Source organism: Xyrauchen texanus, chromosome 39 (assembly GCF_025860055.1).
Source record: "Xyrauchen texanus isolate HMW12.3.18 chromosome 39, RBS_HiC_50CHRs, whole genome shotgun sequence".
NCBI lineage: Eukaryota > Metazoa > Chordata > Actinopteri > Cypriniformes > Catostomidae > Xyrauchen > Xyrauchen texanus.
The window spans coordinates 6,675,843-6,700,578 of record NC_068314.1 but is presented as its reverse complement, the minus strand read 5'-3'; the positions used below and the strand labels follow the sequence as shown (position 1 = coordinate 6,700,578).

Genomic DNA, 24,736 nt, shown 5'->3' with positions numbered 1-24,736 from the left:
TTTGCTACCATTGAAGATCACAAGATGCTCTATGGAACATTCTCAAATCATGCTAGGATAACATGAATCCTGATCTTATGCCAGCTCAAGTTCAACTTTTTACAACAATTGTTACACTGAAAATATCATTTGTAATGAAACAGTTTGTATTTTTCATTTTTTGAGACCCTACGGTATAGACATTATTGTCTGTACAATGAGTAAACAACTTTTAAAATGACAAGATAAAATTAATGCCATTTACATCAACCAAGTGGCCAGTTTTCTAAGTTGTCTATAAATGTTCTGGATGCCTTGTGCCAACTGGGGCATCATCTAATCACAGGCTCACTTTGCTATATAGCATACATACGTCCGTAGCGACTAAAATTAATGCCAGCCTGTGACGTTTTTAATATCTGCATTCAGGTTCCTTTTTCCAGCTGGATATGTTAACATTGTACCATGTTTCATTTCTGCCTATTAGTGCAAGTGAGACATGTTTAAGGACAAAATTAAAGCGAGAGGCCCCTGTGGGATAGTTCAGGTAGATTAAACGACTTCATTAGTGTTACACTGCAGTACGATGTAGCCTCCGGACAGAAGCACTGGTCCGAGATACAGGGCTTCCCTGCTGGGAGAAGATTGCCAAAGATCGTATGACACATGTGTATGCATCTCCTTAGCAAGAGTCCTTGCATCTATATTGACTTGCTTCTATGTGTTTGAGGAACCATTTAAATTAACACAACCTGCCAAGGATATCCAGCTTAAACCAGCCTATAATGTACCCTGCTACAATTGTAGTTTTAATAGGATTTAATTGGGCAATGCTGTTCTGTTTTCTGCTAAGAAAATAAATAACCAGCCTAACGTTTTTTGCTGTTTGAGGTGTTTTAAATTAGTTTAGCTGTTCTCTCAGTCTGGCCAAGCTGTTGTTTAACTGGTTGATCTGGTCTCCCAGGGATCCCAAGCTGGTTTTTAGCTGATTTAGCTGGCCAGCTGGTGTCCAAGTCTGACCATCTGAAAAAACCTCTATAAAACAACAAAAAATGCCCTGTTGGGATTTTTTTTTTCTTTCCTCTATGGACAATGCTGTTCTGTTTTTTTTTTTTTTTTTTTTTTTGCTGGGGAAAAAAAAAGCTTAAACCAGGCTGGGTGGTTTGTTGGTTTTAGGTGTTTGAAGATGGTTTAACTGTTCTCCCATTCTGGCCATGCTGTTTTTTTTTGTTGTTGCTAGTTTTAATATTCGCCATCTGGTGCCTCAGTCTGGCCAGCTGGTTTCCCAATCCAACCATCTTACATGTGCACAAAATCCATGTATAACCATGCTGATTTGAGGTTTTTAGCTGTTCTCCCATTCTTGCCAAGCTAGTGGTTCAACAGGTTTATTTAGTCGAACAAACTGACCAGCTGAGAAATGCTCTAAGCCCCTCTAAAACCATCAAAGCAGGCCAGTGTAACCAGCTTTACCAGGCTGGGAGATCAGCTAACCATGAGTCAGAATGTGCCCTTCTGAAAAAAGAGAGAATTTTTTAAACTAGTTTGGACCACTTTATAATTCCAAAATAATCTTGACTGGATTTAAATGGATGATGCTGTTCTGTTCTCTGCTGAAAAATCATAAGCTCAAACAATCTGGTTTCCACTGGTTTGGCTGTTCTGGTTTAATGGTTTTAGAGGGATTTTGGGCACTTTTCAGCTGTTCAGCTTAGGAGTCAGGTGACAATCCTACCGCTCTCCCTTTTCTGCAGACTGACACATGACCATGCCCCCCCATGCCACAAACTGAAAAAATTATACTCTTTGCTAATCGCTGGGACAGAATTCCTTTCAACCATTTATTAATTTGTTTTCCATAAGCAGCCGGGCCTGTCTGCACTTTCACACAGATTCTCCAAGTCAATAATGTCACCAGCTGCATCTCTCCTTCTACTGTTAATGACTCTTCAATGTCGCCCCCAATTTAGACAAGTTGGTCTTCATCTATCAAGCACTTAGAAAGAGGCACCACTTTTCTTGGGTAAATTGATCTGATAGCAATTACCCTCCTGCGCTTGGAAAGTTTGAGATGAGATCTTTGGAGGACACTGCCGAACTGCAACTACAGACAATAAGATTAAGGGACAAAATAGAAAACAAAAGCAAAATTGCGTGCCTACACACACACACACACACACACACACATACTGATATGTATATTTATGTACGTGTTCGAGAATAAACTCGCTAAAAGACTTCCTTGCCCCCTGCTCGTAGCCACATAGCGTAGTTAATATCAAATTGTGAGCCACGAACAATTAACTCCTTACGGCCCTCTTATATATCCATTAAAAGCCTCCCTCTGGGATAAACACATTTTTACACATGGCCAGTTTCAAATTAGGCTGCTTTCTGTAGGCCAATGCAAGCCATTTGCACAAATTAAAATATGCTTGTGTGTCAAAGGTATATGGTTATTTTGTACATGGTGGGGGAGCTACGTTTGTAGATTTTATGACCCATGCTCTCCTTCTTCGTGTAGCCTTGGGATCAATTATAGTTAGTTGATGAAAATGTTGGCATTATTTAACCCTGTATTATTATTGTCTTTGTGAAACTCAAATGGAGATATTATGCAGAATGTCCATGCCTCTGTTTTACTTATAATGAAAGTATATGGTGGCTTCATAAAGAGCAAAAATAAGCACTATGAAAGTATTGTAATAGTATATTAATTTTCATAATAGTAAATGGCTGAAAAGACGATATTCAACTATAAACTTCCCTCTACCATAACTCTTAATTATTTTTTCCAGTCACTTTTTTCATACTTGCCACTTAGTGAAAGGTAACACAACTTGTTGTTTGTCAGTGTTGTAAGTTTTGTTTGTGTCAATGACATCAAAGCTTGCCTGATGTCCAGTTAGGCCAAAAACATACATTTACTGCAATTTCACGTACACGGATGTGAGCGCATGGCCAACGTATTTCCAATGCGCTGACCAGTTAAACATGCTTAATGTGTGTTTTTGTATTAAAACCACAGTACTCAAGGGGGCGATAGAGTTACCTTCAAAATTCTGTGCCATTCAACTGGTTGCATTATTATTCAGGTATAAATAGCCTATATTGAATAAATGCTTACCAATATTCTCTTCAAACTGTTACTCCGCTATGACTGTAGTTTACTTTAAAGAAAATCTTAGCATAGAAGCTGACAGTTCACACAAATGTCCGCATTAGCACCCCTTGTGGTAACGTTGAGAATGCAACATGTACATGCTGAATGTTATGACTTGTGTTTGGACACATTTTGGAACACAACAACGCATGAAATAGAGCAAGCGTGGCTAGAAGTGCCAGGATTCTCTTGTGTGGAATTTGTTTCATTTGTTCATTCATTGTATGGAAAAGAGCAGCTTGCACATTCTGCCCAACATTTCATTTTTTTCACTGAAGAAAGAAAATAATACAGGGTCAGAATATCATAAGGGTGAGTAAATAATGACAGAATTTTCATTTTTAGGTGTAATATTTTTTTTAATCTGCAGTGAATCCAATGAGTGATATTTAGCTAAATTGGCAGATGTTACACACACTGCTGTTGAACATCTATCATGTGCAGACGTTATTATGAACGAAGACTAAGTCTAATATGCAGGTAAATCCTTGTATTGTAATGCAAAATATTATCCGCACTGTTCGATATCAAAGGCCTGTCTGTTTAATGACTATCAAAAGGTCATGTCTGTGTTGGCTGTTATTGTACTCTTGGTTCGGCTGGAATTTCATGCATGAATTGGCATTTTGATAGTCAGAGATGACGCATGAAGGCCTGATCATTTGCGAGCAAACTCTTCTTATCCACTGTTATTTATTTCTTCATTTATTTTTACCCTCTGGATGTTCAATCTCAAGATCGAGACCCACTCCTTTGTGTTTTGAGGCCAGTTGCTATTAGGTCTTATCGTCACCGCGTGGCTTTCCGAATCTGGATAGTGCTAGTCAAGGTTGGTATCGCTGCTGCAGGAATTTTTTGCCCAGAGACGGAGTGGCTGGTTCCAAATGCCACTAACCTTGATTAATGTCACCGGTAAAAGTGCACTCACCAAAAATGGTAGATGCTTGTACTATTTGATGTAACTTCAGTTTTTGCTAAAAAAAATAAAATAAAAATAGGGAAGATTGGGTCTAGTTGTCAAACGCTTTACTTAAGTGAATGTTTTTCACAATGGGTTTGTTTTTGAATGTCATTTTCTGTGAATACACATACCTTAAAGAATTGACTACAAAACATTGTCCTGAATAGTTCCACCATTTTTGCCCAGGAAAGTTTTTTATTTAATTGAAAATAAAAATGGGAGCCTGCCATTAAATAACGTATGATAGGCTTTTCACCAAAATATAAAAATTCATAAACAATTAGGAAAATATATATATTTAGGTAACATTCGAACATTGTTTAAAAAATTGGTTGGCCAACAAAATCTGTAATTAATAAAGTATATAATATTACAACATTTAAAACTGTTTTTGCACCAATATAAATGTGACAACATGACTAATCTAACATTAATTTAAATATATATATATATATATATATATATATATATATATATATATATATATATATATATATAAAAACCTTGACCCACAGTTCAATCTGTGTTTAAATCTACTTTCAAATATAAAGTAGACTCTTGCCTTATACATCCCAGTGTGGTTTAATTGTGTTCAGTGATTTGTTTTAGCACATTCAATCTACTTAAAAATGTTAATGTGTTGTGACTACATGAATACTTTTTGCTGACATAACTGAAACTGGGCAGGGGTATTGCAGTTCCCAGCATGCTTTGCATGAGACTCGATGCAGAGAGTAAAACTGTTAAAGTTAGGTACTAACTAAAGTTTTTTATGTCTTTTTTGCTAGATGAGGAAAGAGGGAGACTTAATAATGTGTATTGTTGTTATTTTGGGATTTAGAAAATATTATGTTACGTAATTGTTGTGAAAAAATAACTTTATTCCGTTATTTTGAAAGTACTTGAACAAATTATTTTTTCTGACAAATAATTACTTAACTAAAAAAAGATGAAAAAATAAGCATATCAGTGATGTCACAGTATGTTTAAGATTCCAACATTTTAACGCACTTTGCCTTTGGGTATTCCTCACAAGGGATTTAGTCATTATATAATGTAAAAAACAATGCAGCAGAAATGTTTGTAAAGTAAATTACAGTCTGATTGGGAACACCTGTTGGATTTATATGTCCGTCACAGGAAATTGTAGGCCTACATACATTTAAAATGGCACAGTGCTGTATAGCGTAAGTGATGACTGAATGACACACTAACACGAGTGAGCTGGATGTGTCCAGTGGTTGTCCACACTCTGTGCAATCAGTACGTGGGTGTTTGGAGGAGCTGTGTTGGAGTGACCCATTTCCAGCTATGATTTTACTGACAGAATCATTCATCATGCACATGAACCTCCTAGCTCGTTAGCAGCTGCTGTTTGCTCCCATAAGAGTTCTCTGTGAGTATGTTTCCATGTGTGTTTTATTTCTCAGTCTTCTTGTGAGTCTCTTAAAAGTCATGCTAAGTTTAGTGGTTACATAGAAGAGTTTCAGATCCCAGTCACAACTGTTTCCATTTTCTTAAGTTGCTTTATGTTCAATGTTTAGTTCACCCAAATATTAAAATTATGTATCATACATTACATTTACGTTGAGCATGCTTTGTTATATAAATGGGTGAATACATTTTTTTTTTACTTGTGTGAGTCTCTTTTTGTGCCAATGCTTAAATCACCTTGTCCTACTACAAGTCCTTGCATAGTCTGGTCATATGAGAAACACCTTGGTAATTATTTATTTAACTATCTATACAGAGAGTAGAAATCAAGGTCAGCATACAATGGCTGTAAATAGGCATTAATATTCATTGTAATGCAAATTTAGCTGCAAGGGGATCTGCACTCTGACAGCTAATGACAAACCAAACAATGTACCAATGTGCAAAAAAAAAAAAGAAAAAAGAAAACATGGCAACCCTAATGTAGTGTATGTAAACACCTATGGATAAAGAACTCCACAGTCTGTAGCTTTTTTATTTCTCATGCTTTTTTACTCTTATCTGCTTTGAAAAGAGATTTACGCAGAAGACTCCAAAAAGCAAGATTTCATCTAAAAATGAATAGACAGCGTGATCTTATTAGTATTTGTAGGTATTGTTATATACTGATATGCACAATATTAATGTATGGATGACTTCTAAAATGTAAACCATTTTATGTATGGATAACTTTAGAGACATAAAATCTTTTGAGGTTCATAGAACATTGAATTATTGGAATTCAAAGGTTGTTTTCATTATATTTTTCTAATAAGTAATATTAATTAATTAGCCTATGTTTAATGTCTTCACATTTATTTAATGCAAACCTAGTTTGACATGTACATTTTATACTTGTTATGCTTTTATGAATAAATAAATAAATCAGCCATACAAGTGTACAAATTACTTGACTTTTATTAGTCCTAATTGGTTCCCATTATAAAGGTATTTTTCTGAAACATTCTTCAAAATTCACAGATAGATTCACTGTCCAGTGATGGGATTGTGTCTACTGCCACATCCACACAAATCTGTTTTCATATGAAAACTATGTTTTCAGTTTCCTAATGCCATAATTTTCCAATGCGTGTGACAATGGAGAGCATTTTTGGAACGCTCCATATTTTGTTAAGGAAAACGCTGTTCCAGTGTTAATGTAAATGGAGTAAAATCAACATATTAGTTTGAACAAAAACATATTTTATATAAGAAATCAAAACGTATGCAGACTAATCTGTTCCCTTTACAAAAGGCTTCACTTTGATGTTGCGCTGCTAAGCGCTACAGGGAACAGCTTTCGCTGTGAGCCGAGCTGAATTATGTGTGGAACACGTCAATGAACATTGACCGGAATTTATAGCCTCGGTTGATGTAATCATTAGATGCACCTGAGGCCAGGCTATAAATGGATACGTCACCAGGTGTCGTCAGAAACTCTTTTTTCAGAGCGATTCTGTTTCTGTGTGTTTCACACACCCTGTCAAAACTTTCTTTCCTCTGTTAGGAGATAGAATCAGTTAGGCAGTGTGCAGTGAACGTTGTTCTATTTTTCTCGTCTGTTTAGAAAATATTATATATATATATATATATATATATATATATAAAAAAAAAAAAAGAGAGAATGAATGAAAGCCGCAAACGGTGCGTGTTCCCCTCTTCTCGCTCTATAGCTGAAGACGGCACACATCAGTTTTTGCTGTTTGTTTGGGGGTAAGAGCACGCCGCTCTCGCGTTGCAGCAGGGCGGGTGCGAGCACTGCGATTTGCTTTAACAGGCAGAGTGCGTCGTGGGCATTCACTAAAGTACAGGGGTTTCAGTACAGCGACGCACAAGGGGCGTGGCCATGACATAAAACAAATTTCAGGTCAGCGCACATGCGCATTATAGTGCCTTCTTTCCGCGGGCGTTTCATATTTTCATCGCGGGCTTTTCATAACAGCGACAGCAAACTGATGGAACAGCCATGGAGAATCTAAGACAAAATAGGGAAATCGGTAAATGTTTTTGTTGTTTTACTATGATACAGAGGCAGATGATTTTGTAAAAGATGCGGTAGCATTTTAATGTAAAGAACGAGTAACGATAAATAATTTTTGTTACCGTTTGCAATATAAGTGCATATGAACTATGCAAATTTTGAATTAGGAGAACGCCTACACTACCACGTCACATTTTTACGCTGTACTGAAACCCCTGGAAATAAGTGACTGCCGTGCGTCGTGCTCGCCTCGCTTGCTTCCGGGAGTCAGCACTCACGAAAAGATCGTTCGTGGGGCTCGTGCATGGATTTGGCTGAGGAGCAAGAGACGGGTTGATCCCTTTCTCTCACTCTCTCCCCAAACCCAGCTGGTCCTTCACATGATCTCGGCGGCGTTCGGCGCTTCTTCGGATCATGAGGTGGATCGCAATTCTCTTCCGCCTCCGAGCTTTCCGTCCGCGATGAAAAATCTACGGAGGAATTGCTCGATGTTGTTACTCGTCGCGGTTGCCAGATTGGACTGGCCACGCGAAAAGAGACCCCAAACGCTCCAAATTAGGGGATAGATTTTATCTTCCAGTCTAAGAAAGGAGCGCCTCATGGGTTCCTTCCCTTTCTTTGATAACCTCCATGAAGAGCTTTTTCGGCTCATGGAGAACCCCTAAAAAAAAAAAAAAATATATATATATATTTTTTTTCCCGTGTTCACATACCCTCGGCGTCATTATATTCGACTATCGTGGGTGCTGAGGCACAGGGGTATTCAGTGATGCCGCTGGTCGAAGAGGCGGCTTGAGGGCTATCTCTGCCGGGCTCGGCATCGTCACTTAAAGCCCTCTCTCCCTCAAAGCCTTGTAGGACAACCTCCACTTTAGTGGGAAGGGCTTATCAAGCAGCAGGTCAGGCTGGTGCTGCTCTGCACACTATGCTGTTTTTCAGGCGTACCAGGCTGACCTCCTGGGCGACCTGAGTGTGGGTTCTGCACTTGGCGAGCAAGCCTCAGACCCACCTCGGTCCTGACTGAAGGGAGGCTCAAAAGCAAAGCGTGGCGAGTCGTGCTCCTCCTCCCAGGGATTGGGGACAGTCTGCGCGCCCTCGCCAGCCCGAAGCAAGACCTCAGGACTATAAATTCTAGTAAGAGAAACCCTGGCGGTCTTGCGCCTAGATTAGGGGTAGCTCCCTCGGGGCCGAGGCGTGCTTCACTTCACCCCTCCCGGTACCCCCTCGAAGCCCCTCCATTCCCGCCACCTCTTGGTGTTTCAGGTTGCAGAGGCTTCCGTCAAAATTGGGCGTTTTAGCTGTTCCTGCATTTTATTCAGGGCCTGAAACACCCGACAACCCCTCAACAGGAAGTGTTAAAATATAATACCCATCTCAGAGATCCTGGCAGCGTGGAAACTTCTGCGGATATATTCTTTTCTGTGGGTCTTATAAGAGCGTCAGGATTTAATTCTCTGCCGCTTTTCCGTGTTTCAACGCTGTGTTCTCACTACCGTAAGCCGGATTTCTTTTTTTGTAAAAAAAAAAAACTCAATCTCCTGGTTAAAGGGGCCATGGTATGTGTTCCCCTTCCAGAGAGAGTTAGGTTATTACACTAAATACTTCCGTTTCCCATGGAGGGTGAGGGGTGGCGTCTGGCTTAGATCTTAAAGCTTGAACTACCCGTGGGTGTTCAAGTCCAAGATGATGCCTGTCAAGACGGTCGTGTCTCAAGCCCTACAACTCGTTTGGCTGGTCACCATCGATCTTATGACACACTTCTATACTTCTAAAAGAAGTTCTGCCACAACATGGAAAGTTCCTGAGGTTCACTTCCGGGGCGAACTCTTCCAGGGTCAGGTTCTTTCACTCAGCCTAGCCCTTTTTACCCGCACATTTATAATGCATGATGTAGCGCTGGCTCCTTGCGACTCCGGGGCATCTGCATTCTGAATTACATAGACGACTGGCTGATCCTAGCGCAGTTCCAGGAACTGGAAGTTCAGCACAGGGACATCGTCTTAGCTCATCTGTTTCTCTGGGGTTGAGGCTCAATGCCAAGAAAAGCGTCCTCTCTCCCACTCAGAACACTGTCTATCGGGGCATCGTATGGAGTTCAATCTCAATGCGGGCACAACTGTCTCCCGCTAGGATTGAGTCCATTCAGATCACCCTGAGCAAAGTCAGGCTAGGTCAAGGTTGCACTGTTATCAGTATCAGCGATTTCCAGGTCTCAGGGCTGAGCAGCGTCCACGGTGATCCCTCTGGACCTTCTGCTCATGAGACCGCTTTTGTTGTGGCAAAAGCCAGGGGATTTCTTCCAAGGGCCAAAACCCTGGGCTAAATAGGGTTCAGCGCCTCAGGCTCGTTCCCTTTCTATGTGGTTCAGACCCGGTTTTCTGCCTTGGGTCCCACTCTAGGTGCGTCTTGTTGTCGCAGACTGCTAACGACAGGCGCCTCCCTGACCGGCAGGGTAGCGGCCTTAAGTGGTCGATCCAGCTTAAGGGGATAGGAGGGTCGTCAGCTCTGTCTCGGGTTGATGGCTGTATTTCTGGCCCTTAAATACCTCCTCCTGAGGCTGCCATGTCTTGGTCTTGGTGGACAATACAGCGGTAGCCTCTTACATAAATCTTCAAGGAGACCCACGTTCTTGTCAGCTGTATTTCTGACACGTCGGATTCTCCTTAGGGCCCAGGGTAAGCTCCTGTCACTCAGGTCAGTTAAATCCCTGGATGCCCGTTATCATGAGGAGCAGATTCACGGTCCAGACAGGAAATACCAGCGGGGAGTTAAGAACTCCACCCTAAGGTAGTAGTTGCCCAGAGTTAAGCCAGCAAGGGTTTTTGCCTCTTACTGATAGCACCGCTCTGGCCAAACAGGGCTTGGTTCTCGGAGCTAATCTCTTCCCTCGACGGCTCGCCTTGGGCGATTCGAACAGGAAGGATCTTCTATCTCAGGCGCAGGGCAATATTTCATCCCTGCCCCAAATTGTGGAATCTTTCATGTTTGGCCCCTAAGGGTACCAACTGAGGGACACAGGGCTATCTCCTGAGGTTATCGAGACCTTTTTAAATGCCGGGCTTTTTCCACTTGGAACAAGTTTGGGTGAGATCTTAGGGCAGAAGAGGACCTCTTTGCCTCTATGAATAGCGCAATGTCTCCTCTACTTCTCCCTGAAATCAACCAGCCCCCTTGGGTCTGGACGTTAAGACACATACATGACCCAGAATGCGTCTGTATGTGTTTCTTTCCCCAGTTTCTCTGCTCCCAGGAGTCTTGGCAATGTTCACCAGCAAGGGTCTTGCCTCCTAATAATGGCGCTGCGCTGGCCGAACAGGATATGTTTCTCGGAGTTAATTCCTCTCCTCGACGGCTCGCCTTGGGCGATTCCGAACAGGGAGGACCTTCTCATCCTTGAGGTCATCGAGAGCATTTCAAGTGCTAGGGCTCCCTCCACTGGGTAGATTGGTCTGGGTAGATTTTACAGGGCAGAAGAGGACCTCTTCGCCTCTGTTGATAGCGCAATGTCTCCTCTGCTTCTCCCCGAGTCGCCCAGTCCCCCCCCCCTCCCCCTCGGGAGGGGCTGAGCAGTAAAGCGCCAAATCGCCTGCATGCGTTTCCTTCTGCTAAAGTTCTTATTACAGAACCAGCTAACTGCCAGTTTGCTTCAGTTCTGGATTTTCTGTAGAAAGAACTGTCAGCGGGCACTTGCCTCGCCACTGCCAGGCTCTATTTGGCCACTGCGGTTTGCCCGCGGCTTGGTGGGCGGGGTGCCCTCAAAGAGGCATCCTCATTATTGCCCGGGCCTCACGAGGCGCGGTCAAGCTTCAGCCAGTAGGTTTCAGAGCGACTCTACCAGAGGGCTCTCCTCCTCTAAAACCTTGGCTAGAGGTCTCCCTCTGCAGCAAGTTTGTGATGTGGCAGGTTGTCCTCTCCGCACACATTCATTAGATTTTTATAGTTTGGATGTTTTGCCACTCCGGGCTCTCATGTCCTTGAGTCGTCATCTCAGCCCATGCCTAAACAAGTTTGTGATGCGGCAGGTTGTCCTCGCCGCACACATTCATTGGACTTTTTTAGTTTGGATGTTCTGCACTCCGGGCTCTCATGCCCTTGAGTCGACATCTCAGCTCATGCCTGAACAAGTTTGTGATGTGGCAGGCTGGTCCTCTCCGCACACATTCATCAAAATTGAATGGCTTAGATGTTTATGCTACTCCGGGCTCTTATGCCCTTGAGTCGACATCTCAAGCTCATGTCTGAGACCTCTCGCGTTTTCGTGAGTACACTGCACAACCGTAGGGGTCCGGACAGCCCCAAGTGCGGCGGCGTGGGTATTGCGTTCCCCGTAGCGCTTAGCAGCGCAACATCGTAGTGAAGCCTTTTGTAAAGGGAGCGTCTCGGGTTACATGTGTAACCCTTGTTCCCTGAAAAAGGCGGAGCGAGATGTTGCGCTGCTTACGCACTGGGGCGTCCCAGGACTGCTCTTCAAAAAGAAGTATCTGATGACACCTGGTGACGTATCCATTTATAGCCTGGCCTCAGGTGCATCTAATGATTACATCAACCGAGGCTATAAATTCCGGTCAATGTTCATTGACGTGTTCCACACATAATTCAGCTCGGCTCACAGCGAAAGCTGTTCCCCGTAGCGCTTAGCAGCGCAACATCTCGTTCTGCCTTTTTCAGGGAACAAGGGTTACACATGTAACCCGAGACGTTTTCTTTTGAAAACTACATTTTTGGTTTCCTAACGTCATCGTTTTCCAAAGTATGTGGTAATGGAGAGTGTTTAAGAAATGCAAAATTTTTGGTGGAGGTGTAAATGCAGTGAAATAAATGTATTTTCAAATGAAAAAGTATCAGTCAAAAATGTATTCGTTAGAACAAAAACGTATTTTGTATAACAAATTAAAATGTGTCTGTTTTCATATAAAGCCTCCATTTTCACTGTTCTAATGTAATAATTTACAAATTATTTGATAATAGAAAATGTATTTGGTTTAACAAATGGCAAGGCAAGTTTATTTATATAGCACATTTCATACACAATAAAAATTCAAAGTGCTTTACATAAAAATGATAAAGAAAATACAAGATAAAATACATTTTAAAACCAATTAAGAACAAAAGATTAGAATGAAAAGTAATACGATAATTTAATAGAAAAGAAATAACATTACAGATATAAAATGATAGTGCAATCAGTAAGTGCAGAACAGAGCTCAGTGAATAAATGCACAGTTAAAAAGGGAGCTATTTCACGGGCTCATAAAGGTGCTCGCTTTTGCACCATAAAGTCAGATTTTCAGCAAAAAGCACGAGCCTATGCAGCTGCTAGAGAGTATGGCCAGCATATTGTTCCCCTCCGGGAACCATGGTTACGTACGTAACCAAGACGTTCCCTTTCGTGGAACTTAAGCTGTGTATGATTGCTATGGTAATGAAATACATTCATGCCATGCAAACAGTAGCTTTCAAATGTCTAAGCCCATGTGGCAAGCATACAGTGGCACACAAGCAAGCTAAAGCATCTAAATAAATGGAATTATTAATTTACTCCTGTTCCAACAGAGAGAACCAGGGAAACAGAAGTCAAAGCCTTGTCCAGATTCTAAAATCAAAAAAATTTATGTGGAGAGGACCACCTTGCCGCCACACAAATATCCTACAAGGACGCACCGATAGCCAAAGCCCACGAGGATGCCATGCTCCTTGTAGAACGGGCTTGAATACCCAAAGGCAAAGGTAAAGCTTGCGCTTCATAAACACCTGAAATTCCTCCAACAAATTCTCTCATACAGCGTTTTTTAATGGTGACGGCTCACGACACGCATGGTCTCTCGCATATGTTGTTCGTCAGAAAATAGCCACCGAGCTAGGCCTCAGAGCATGTCCGACGAGACTCACGCTTTCGCTCAGAGGGAGGGCGATAAACACGAGGACGATTCCTGTGTCCGTTCGCACTCCTATCTTCTCAGACACCAAACCGAACAGCTCCAGCATATGGAGCTCCAAATCTGGAGGCCATAGAACTGGAACAAGTGGGGATAATGCCTTGTGTTGAGAAATTGAATCTGTTGCCTTCGTCAGTCCCTTGAAATGTTTGCAAAAACACATTGAAATTGCTCTGAAAATGACGTCCTTACTTGTTTGCTACTTAAAAGGGAGAAAAATAATCCTTGCTTCAATGTGAGTCACTAGAAACAAACACGGGCTTAGACAATTCGAGCACTAAAGAACAAAAAACAGACTCGATGAAGCCTGTGACGTAGCTCCCTAGGGGGCGTTGCTTAATTGCCATCAGCCAATAAATTGACATGATTGTATAAGGGCTTCAGACCACATGACACTCGGATGGTGTCCCATAAAAAGAGAACTTGTTAGTGTGGACACTGACAAGATTACCACCAAAATTGACAATGCTTGCTAAGGCAAAGTTTCAGCAATTTGAGTTCTGACAACAGACAACGATTTTCATGTCCCAAACATACAGGGGTTAAAGGGTATTTCAGGCCATGTACCCATAAATCCATTTTCATTTGAAAACTCGTTTTCCAATTTTTAGCATTTCAGAGTTTTTTTTTTTTTTTTTTTTTAAAGTATACTGTTATAGGGAACATTTTTAGTGGAGGAAACAGTGTTCCAGTGTGGTTGAGAAGCGTGAACATTACAAATCAATGCATGTTCAAAAGAAAACCTTTTTAGTGTGAATGTGGCTTTGGTGTCTATCCAAATGTCCACAAAAATGTTTGTGTACACTTCACTTATGAATATCAACAAATACTAATAAAAGATCACCCTGGAAAAGGTCACAAAAATGAATTGCATTAAACTTGCTGAAAAGATGCAAACACGCCCTGCAACCTCCATTCACTTGGACATCTTTAGGTGTATATGTTGAATGTTTGTTTTCGATTGTATTGCCGGGGGTAATCTATCGAATAACTTGAAAGTCCGTAGACGCCACTGTAGGGATGAGCATACGGTTCTGATGTTTATCGTGACCTGCTTTTCAACTCCGGAGCTTTTCAAAAAAACATCAAGGGAGGGAAGGATTAATCGGATAAAACCAAAAGAGAAAACAGACAAGGATAAATACCCCAAGAAGGAATACTTTTCGGGCTCCCTTGGGTTTCTGCCAGTCAAGATAAAGAACTTGCTATCAGTGTATTTAAATTCTCATTTTCTTTTTCCCCTAAAGCACTGATTTCTCACCCATATGCTTGTTGTCCTTCCTTGAACATCCTCTTTGCCAACTCTGCACACATGAGAGTGACAGTGTTTGAGGAATGGTTGTTATTCTGTATTTGTTTTAATAATGGTCTGTTCAACATAGTATGACGTAGTATTAACATGAAAGGGGGTGCAAGTTCATGTCTTTACTGCAATTCGTCCCAATTCACTTTCAAAATGGCTAAAAGACCAAACTGCAATGTGTAGTTTCTGGAACGGAGACAATAACTGCTTTTTTCAAACAAGTTTCCCAATGACTTACTTTTAGTTTACTTTACACATTCAACTGGGATAGAAAAAAGTATTTTATTATCTAAAAAATTGTCTTTACCTATTTTCTTCAACCTATTTTCTTTAAAATTGTTTCTATTTTTCCTTTCAGCCTGTGAGGTGGGTTTCTATAAGCCAGTTGCAGGTGAGAAGCTTTGTGGGAAATGTCCCCTCCACAGTCACTCCGAGACCAGAGCTGCTCTAACCTGCCCGTGTGATGCCAACTTCTACCGTTCTTCTATGGACCCTCCTGCTTTTCCCTGCACAAGTGAGTGTGCATGCTCCAGAATCAAACTTCCCTGTTTCCCCTAATTCTGATTACACTACTTAGATACACTGACCCCAAAAATATTTGGAATTTTAAGCCACATTTAAACTGTCTGAATGTCATCGCATTAGATTACAAAATATCAAACCAAGTCATACTAGGGCTTCACTTTTTGCAGTATTTTTTGTAATTAATTTTAACCAGCTGATGTCAAAGTTATTTTTATTTAGATAATTTTTGGGGGATGTATGATGTCCGTTCCCCTCAAGTTAACACAGGTGTTATTGGTTCCAACATAACTACCCTTGAAAATTCTAACTTTTAAGACTTTGAGTGAGTGGAAAAATGTAAGACATGATTATTTGTTCAACTTAGGATGTGTAGTTACTGAAGTGTAAATTCAATCATTCCACTTTGATCAGCCTGGGCTGATAAGCTTGAATAATCTCAAACTCTCTAATTAACCTATAATTAACAACTGTCTAACTTCACCCTCCCCACAGGACCTCCTTCAGCTCCAGTAAACGTCATTTCATCTGTGAACGGCACCTCAGTCAGTCTGGAGTGGGGCTCACCTCTGGATACGGGGGGTCGCAGTGATGTCGTATATGACGTTCTGTGCCAGAAGTGTGACAATGACGGAACGCATTGTGAAGACTGTAGGGTGGGAGCTGGTGGGGGCAACGGGGTGGGAAATGTCAATGGAGCTGTTGGAGACAACACTGGATCTGTTGGCGGGACAGTTGGAGGAACTGTAAATGGGGTGTTGGTGGCCCGGAATGGAGTGGCCTCAGTACGGTTTATACCTCAACAGACGGGACTTACGGAACCTTGGGTGACGGTGTTGAACCTTGCCGCTCATGCCAACTACACCTTTCGTATTGTGGCACTGAACGGAGTCACACACCTGTACAATGAGCCTCCACAATCTGTGATGGTCAATATCACCACAAATCAGGCAGGTAAGAAACACTGTTGGGTCATTTAAGCTTGATTAATATGTTTGAATAGATGTCCAGAACTTTTAAAACAAATTTGAACAGTGGCAATGATATTTACCCTCACATAATTCTTAAATCCCTGATAATCCAGGTCTTACTAGCCTAAATTGGTCAAGATAGTTAAGCAGTTCAAGCTGTGTTTTGGAACATGGTTAACAAGCTCAGCTAGATATTTACCACCTTATCCAAGGTGGTCTACAAGCCAAGATCAGGTTGACCTTGGCCACAACATTAAACTTGTCTAACTGATCAAAAACCTAAACTAGCCTGAACAAGCTGATGACAATAAATTACCAGCTTTGAACAGCATAACCAAGGTGGTCTGCCAGCCCTGACTAGGTTGACATCAGCCAAAGGAGCTAGTTGGTGTAGCAGGTATATCCACTTAAACTAGATTGAACCACCTAATAATCATAAATGTCCACCTTCAAATAACTCACCTGTAGGATAGGAACCCACTGAAAATCAGATCATCTGAATTGGCCAGGAAAACATTGTTTTGCTTTTAAACTCTGTTTGTTTTTCCTGTATAAAATAAATAAACTCAAACTTCGCTAAGGCATTCTACCAGTCCTAACCAAGTTAACTTCAGCCCCACCAGCTTCTAGCTGATCAACCACCTAAACTAGTTCAAACCAGCTAATGACCAAAATTACCAGCTTTGAACAGCTTAGCCTAGGTGGTCTATCCACACTAACCAGCTTTATCCCGCCCCAGCAAGCTAGTCTATTTGATCAACCACTTAAACTTGCTTGAACCAGCTAATAATCATAAATTACTAGCTTCAAACAACTAAGCATAGGGGGGTCTACCAGCCCAAACCACATTGACCTCAGCCAGAGAAGCAGTAGTCTAGCTAGCTGTTCAACCGCTTAAACAAGATTGAACCAGATATTGATCATAAATGACCAGGTTTAATAGTTTAAATAGCTAAGCAAAAGTGGTCTACCAGCCCAAGCCATGTTGACTTCAGCTCCACCAACTAGCTGGTCTAGCTGATCAGCCTATTAAACTAGTTTTAACCAACTAATGACCAAAATTACCAGCTTCAATATCTTAGTTAAGGTGGTTTACCAACAATTACCAGGTTGACTTCAATCCAACCAGCCAGCAGTCTAGTTGATCAACCAGCTAATGATCATAAATGATTTGCTCCAAACAGCTTAGTGTACGTAATCTACTTTCCCTAACCAAGTTGATCACACCAGCTTGTAGTCTGATCAACCATCTTAACTAGTTTACCAACTAATAATCTGCTTCAAACATCTTAGCCAAGGTGGCCATACCAGCTGACTAGTCTGATGAATCAACCATTTAAATTGGCTTCAACCAGTTAGTGACCATAAATAACCATCATAAAACAGATTAGCCAAGGTTGTCTACCAGTCCTTTAGTCTAACTGACTAACAAGTTTTAAAAAACGAATTACCAAAATTAGCATTTGATAGACCAATAACGCATTTTAAATCAGCAACTGGTTTTGACTTGATTTCCCAACAGGATAATATTGCATTCTGTTGTACATTTTTGTTTCTCATTATTTAATATAAATAGTTATATAATGAATCTGTAGTTTTACAAATTAGACATTCATGCCTTGTTTCCACAGCTCCATCTCAAGTAATGGCTATCCGACAAGAAAACGCCAGTCAAAACAGCGTTATCCTTTTCTGGCACGAACCAGCTCAGCCCAATGGAGTTATATTGGAATATGATATCAAATATTATGAAAAGGTAGGATAATTTCTTTATCAAAGCGAATATACTCCAAGTCCAATAGGGTTGATTTTGATTTATTAACGAGAAGGTCTTTGCATCATTACAAATGGCTTGACAGCGAGTGCCACTTAATGAAGGGTCTCATTTTATAGACTAGCCCGAAGTCAGATACCTCAATTTAACCACTTGGCTTATTGGCAGTTCAATCTAATTGAAAGGAAATTACCAACCAATAGCACTCTGACTGATTGGGTGAGATTATTTAAAGTGACATTGATGGCAAACAGTGAGTGCTGCCAAACACTGGAGGGAAGTTAATTGTTGTGTGAGCTGGGAGCTTTGTTGCCTAATGGCACAAAATACACCCTAGCTGTGACAGAGAATTAGTATACAGTGCCTACTTAATGCTACAATGTAAATATGATTTGTATGCAATCCCAGTTTGCCAAGCCACTGTCCGTGGTGCTGATTCCCAGGGAACGGTGCTTAACAAAGACCACGCACAGGTTTTCGATGGACATACAGTGTCTGCGGTTTTCTCAGGGGACCAAAAAGCATCAAAGCCATTTAAACAAAGCAAAATGTTTTCAGAGGGGGACAGGGTTCATGGACACTTTGGATTAAAGCAGGGAATGCTAACAGATTAGTAAACTGCAATATTGTTGGAACTTCAGTTTAAGCTGTTCAATCCATCAGTCAGAATGTCAGCATCATTCACCATTCATTTTCACTGCTCATATGTTCTCATATCTAAATAAAGGTGAATGAGATTTGAGTTGCCTTGCATCTCCTTTTGTGCTTCATGGAAGAAATTAAGTCCTAAAAGTTTGGAACACAATTTTGCCAGGTCCTTGTATTGAAGTTTGTCTTTGGTCACTCTCATCCTTATTTATGGATTTATTAACGTAAATCACCTTAAATAGATTCTTTAATTGAACTGATTGTCCTTTAGAGGTACATTTATAACCCTTCTTCGTCTTGTTTGTCCGTCTGGGACATCTCCACAGGACAATGAGCAACAAAGTTATGCTACACTAAAGTCAAAGAATACCAGTGCTAAAGTCTCAGGATTGAAGCCCGGCACAAGCTACATCTTCCAGATACGGGCCAGAACCTCTGCTGGCTGTGGCCGTTTCAGCCAATCAGTGGAGATACAAACCGGCAAAGCACGTGAGTGCTTCTCCACATGTTTCTGCTAATGACATTTCACCTGGTGTTTGATAAAACTAACAAATATAGAAATGTGCCAACAAACACTTAGCATTTTGGCAGCTAGATTTGCAAAGACAAGCATCATTCATATTTTCTTCAGAAAATATTATAACATTAATTATTCATTAATCAAGCTCCTGTATTTAAAGTGACTTAATGACAGATGCTTCAAAGCAGTTATTATACTTTTTAGACTAAATACTGTTAAATCCATTAAATGTAAAATTCTAAATATTATTTTTTTGATGCATTCATCTGTTTCTAATAAAAAACATTACAATATGTTTACAATAAAAATGATTAGCAATAATGAAGTGTTTTAGAAGATTTGCTCCCAAATTGTTCTTACAATGGCAATTCCTTCAATAAAGTCCATCCCAAGCCCATGGAGAGATTGTTGCCTGGAAAATTGTACTATATAAGTGAACTCCAGTAATTTGACAATAAATGACAAAGTACATTAAAAGAACCTGAGAGACCTGAGTGGAAAATGCTAATTTATACCTTGAATATTCATAATCTTCCGTACACTGGTATATCTTGTAAGCTGATTGTTCATCTTTTTGGAAAAATATGAGCTTTACGCAACCATTTACTTTTCGGTCTAGCATCACCCTGCAGTGACAAAACTGTTGATGATTTAATGCTTAATGAGGCGTTTGTGTTGATATGTGCCGGTTTCTTTTTTCTTCGCCAGCTCCCCTGCGATATACCAACATGACAGTTATCTGGATCTGCATGGTTTCGGTAACGGGACTGGTGACATTTCTGGCCGTTGTCATCTGCAGAAAACGGCAAGAGGAGTACTTTGAATTATCTGCCTTCACTTTCCCCTGCAGTATTCTGTAATATATGTCTAGAGAAAACTCATGCCAGCTTTCCTTCCTGAAATAATCACACACACCACGAAATATGATTCATGCTGAAATTACACACAGTTTAGAAAATATTTAGGCAAAGTTGCTCCCTGAAAAGTACGACTCAATAAAACTGAATTATAATGATTTAGGAATAATCTTATGTAGTCATATCGAATGTAACAGTAGGGTTCTGGAAGTAAAAAAACCCATTCTTTCCTCCATTGAGATTTTTTATTTTTTTATTGATAACATATAAACATTTAAAGATAGACCTTTCAGGAGTTCTCATGGTATATGCTTATGTAGAAGCAACAAGTCAGAATGATTTCAACTTCATTATTGAAAATCAAATTGCTTTTGTGGTGGAATTCCTGGTGATGAACTACACAACCCATAATCCTGAAGAGATACAACAGGCAAATTACGGTCTCCTTGGAAACCAGTTGTTTGGCAAAAAAGCTAAACAAAATTTGTAGATTTAGGGGCTGTTCAGACGAATGCATTCTTGCGAGGGGGGGAGAAAAAAAAAAGATACAGCATTTGATACAGAATCTACAAAACTCTGACGCTTCTGAGTGATGCGTGAGCTGCTCTGGCTCATGCTACTCTAATTCTATCCCAGCTCCATTTGAATGCTGGAGAAACAAAAATTAACGAATTAATTCAATCATCATTCCAACACTCCCCAGTGTTTAAATCTGGTTCTCCAGCACAGCTGATTACTGTCAGCCTCATTGCCTCGCTGCACAGTTTGTTTAGGGCACGATCCATTCAGCGATTCTTTTTGCCAAATTCTAAACACGAATATCACAATCGTTCTCCCTTCAAAAATGCCATCCGTGATTTATCGCATTCGGAACATGGGCAATCTTGCAACAGCGAACTCCTTTCAATCGACTGATACTCTAATTACAACTTATTTTCAAACCAACGCAGATATTTTAGTGCAAGCTCGCTGCCATGAAGCACTCGCTCTGACCACTCCACAGCACACTGCAGTTATACACAGCCTCTGTCCAAACAGACACGAGCCAAATTCAGCTTTGCAAGAGGCAGATAATGCTCTGCGTCCCAACTCATTTGTTATTATTCCGCAAACTCTCCTCGCCACCTCCGAGCTCACCTCGCCGTGGAACCCCGATAACAGAAAGCAAGCGCTGCAACAAACTTCCACTCATCTTCCACTATAACATCACTTTCCCTCCTCCCGTCAGGACAAACTCTTCATGCAGGTTAAAATCAATTTATCACTTTATTTACAGACAGTCTTCTCTACATTTGCATAAATCATTGGATTACAAACTTTTATTTACAAGCTTGACCATACAACTTTATTATGCATGATTTTAAAAGTGTTCAACATCTGTCATAATTTTACACTCCACCCAAGTTTAATGTAACAGATTTGTATCAATGCCGAATGACTCTGCTTAGCACTTTGCTTTATACTCAGTTTTTTTCAGTTTCCATATAATTATTACAAGTCATAAGTATTAACAAGTCGTTTCATTCACTACACTACTGCAAACAGTGTTCTTATAGTATCTATTAAATCCAACTCTCAGGCACAAACGTCAAAACAAGATGAGTCATCCCGTGCTATTTATAAGGAGTCATGAAATCACTCGGGCACAACGTTACCATGTTTTCTATTAACTCATCCCTAAGTAGCACAAATATGCTTCCCAGGTGCCACAACTGTGGTGTCTTTCGGGCCGTACGACTAAACCTCCATGGCTTTGTAACACATATCATGCCACTCATACCAAACGAACCCTCACCCACCTAGCAACTGACAACAGTTTGGCTGTTTTAGGTCTTCCCAAACAGCTCACCATAAGCCTGCATCTTTGCACCAATCAATTTAATTCCAACATAGCCTACTTACACCCTCACATCGAATCCCGTAATCAACCCATTTGTAACGCAGATCGAGTTTCATTTGCAGTGTAAACATTCTCATGAAAGCATGTGCTCTTTCTGTTAAACACAAAGCTCGAGGATTCATCCCGTTCATCCTACTATTGTATGCCATGCGGGCCACGCCTGCGGATCCAACCGCTCGCAGCTTCAAGCGAGCTCTGTAAAATCCAGTATAAACATTCTCACATGAATTGTATGCTCACCCATTGATCACCGTGCGGTCCACACCTGAGGATATAGCCCTTTCATATAAAAAATGCCATGCAAGCCCATACCCTGACATTGCCTCACATACGTTCCAGAAACCTTGGTTTTTTTCCACGCAACATCCATCCCTCTATCCTTTCCTATCCATGAGCCACTACAGCGGATTCCAAATTGAGGCTGTCTCCGTTGGTGAACCCCACTCCAGACCCATTCCACTCTTCACTTTATCCACCTCCCTTCTACCATTTGAATATCACCTTCTCTGGATCCATTCCTTGTGCAAGGCTGCCTCTGCAAGTGAACTTCGTCCCAAATCCCTCCTCGGCTAACCATAATTAAAGCATAAAATATTCCAGGCTCAAAAACCACATTGCTTTCTCGTTTTCCACCAGAGATTCACAGCCATGGCCCTAGAAGCAAAACCGCCACCAACCCCAGTTTCTCCCCATCCAGAACTTCAATTTAACTCCCGTTCCACACCCCCCAGTCCATTCCTCAAGCAATTTCCCTTCTAACCCTACGAACATATCGGACAGCTCGGAAATGCTTCAAAGATTTCCACCTAAATTACAATCTCCCATTTCTATATTTTTATCTCCTCTCTGTATCCTCTACCTCACACCACAACAAACCTAAAACTACTTTCTATCTATCTACTAACTCATTGCCTAAACACTCTTCATCAGGGCTACATTTCTCTAAACCACTCAAATAAAGCACTAGATGCCATGTTCATCCTTGCCTTCTTTGACTTCCTCCATTGCTCTGAACTCACCACCATGACAAAATTTGACCCAAGAACCCATCCCTCTATTTCAGAACATCCACATCCTAGAAAACGACACAATCATATACTCCATAAAAACTATACTCAAGCCATTCCTTTTGCATCGGCACCATAACCATAGCAGCCTACAAAGGCCTGCCAAACACCAAACACGATAATGGGGCCACTGGTCATCCAACGCATTCCTCGGTTACATCCGTACCAACAACCTTCATATCAGGAAGGCCAATCAAGCCCTGATTAACTATCCACAAATTCTCATTCGGGGTCAGGGGGATGCTTGCTTCATCCTCGCATTTCCAACAGGCCAGCCCCGGCCATTCTGGAAGCCTCCCATCCCACAACACAGGACGGGCATGCCTAAAGCACTCAAGGACTCTTTCATTCGAACCGCTGCGGGGGTACTCCCACTCAAATGCCAGCTAACTCACATTTATTTGTATTGTGGGCTCCCCCATTCCAAGTGCAGTGAGGACTCCCCATTCAAATGTTATGAGGGCACCTCACAGGATGAGAGGCTGAGATTGTCCTGAATGCCTATGATCCACTCCTATACTCGGGTTGACCTGCCCTAGCGGCTAGGATTCACACCTCCACTCAGGCGTGCCTTGTTCCCCCAGTAAAGTCCACAAGGTTCCGAATGCTGAGTGAGCCATTCACATTTGTATCGTTCGATCACAGGTGGGGTTCGCTCACTTGATGCACGGGCCCATCTGTCAAACTTACCAAGCCTGGAAGGAGACTTAAGGTTCGGTCAGAGCGGCTAGGATTCTCCCCTTATTCCGGGGCAACCCGGCCCTAACATCACTAATTTTAATGAATGGAAACTTTTTCAGTTTGTTTGATATTTATAAACTAGCAGATTAAGACAAAGAGAAGTTTGATATCCCCTCGTAAAGAGAATGTGTTAAAAAACTCTAAGTCCTGTAATGATTAAGTATTGAGTTAATTACATTTTAATATAATTAGCATGGGATGTAAATCATGAACATTGGGCATTATGTCTTGTGTTTAAATAAAAATGTGTCTAAATACAAATGTGTCTATTTCTCCTTCTGGTTTGCATTACAGACGCTGTGGGTACAGCAAAGCTTTCCAAGACTCAGACGAGGAGAAAATGCACTACCAAAATGGCCATGGTACGAGAGACACTCTGTTCCCAGATGATTCCTCTTTTAATGAATTTTAGGAAGGAAACGATTGCATTTTTGCTTCAATATATTGCTGTAGCTGCTGTCTGGGCCCTTCAGAGATTGTGGCTATGACTGAAAATTGCTTTCATGCTGCAATATGTGACCAAATGCTAATTCTGTTTATTCTAGTATCATTTCCAGAAGCCAGATTTTATATTGATCCCCACACATATGAGGACCCCTGCCAGGCTGTCCACAAGTTTGCCAGAGAAATTGAGGCTTCCAGGATCAAAATAGAGAAAATCATTGGTTCAGGTATTTCTCCTTTGCAACTGTGTCCAAAAAACCTGGGTATTCAGGCACTACATGAGTACTGCCTTTAACAAGTGAGATTCATAATTGTATATGAAATGAGAGGAAGCTCTTTTTTCTTGTATCTGGATCTATTAAGTTATTAAAAAATACATTAATCATGTAATTCACATAAAACAATTACTTATACCCCACTAATATGATGAACGTGTTCATTTCAAGTTTCTGAGTTCAAAGTCATTTAGTTATTGTTTTTGCAGTTTAAAGTAAAA

At 41.0% G+C, this 24,736-nt stretch overlaps 1 protein-coding gene across 3 annotated transcripts in view; it reads left to right on the top strand.

The window, feature by feature from the left end:
* Nucleotides 1-24,736, top strand: part of LOC127632644 (ephrin type-A receptor 8-like) — a 130,952-nt gene that overhangs the window by 92,437 nt on the left and 13,779 nt on the right. For 2 of the 3 annotated variants that reach the window (XM_052111349.1, XM_052111351.1), the window contains exons 4-10: nucleotides 15,155-15,310; nucleotides 15,814-16,272; nucleotides 17,921-18,045; nucleotides 19,038-19,200; nucleotides 19,940-20,045; nucleotides 24,091-24,158; nucleotides 24,342-24,467. In XM_052111349.1, the coding sequence (XP_051967309.1) occupies nucleotides 15,155-15,310; nucleotides 15,814-16,272; nucleotides 17,921-18,045; nucleotides 19,038-19,200; nucleotides 19,940-20,045; nucleotides 24,091-24,158; nucleotides 24,342-24,467 (1,203 nt within the window). The remainder of the gene's footprint in view (nucleotides 1-15,154; nucleotides 15,311-15,813; nucleotides 16,273-17,920; nucleotides 18,046-19,037; nucleotides 19,201-19,939; nucleotides 20,046-24,090; nucleotides 24,159-24,341; nucleotides 24,468-24,736) is intronic. The other variant, XM_052111350.1, reaches the window with a different exon arrangement.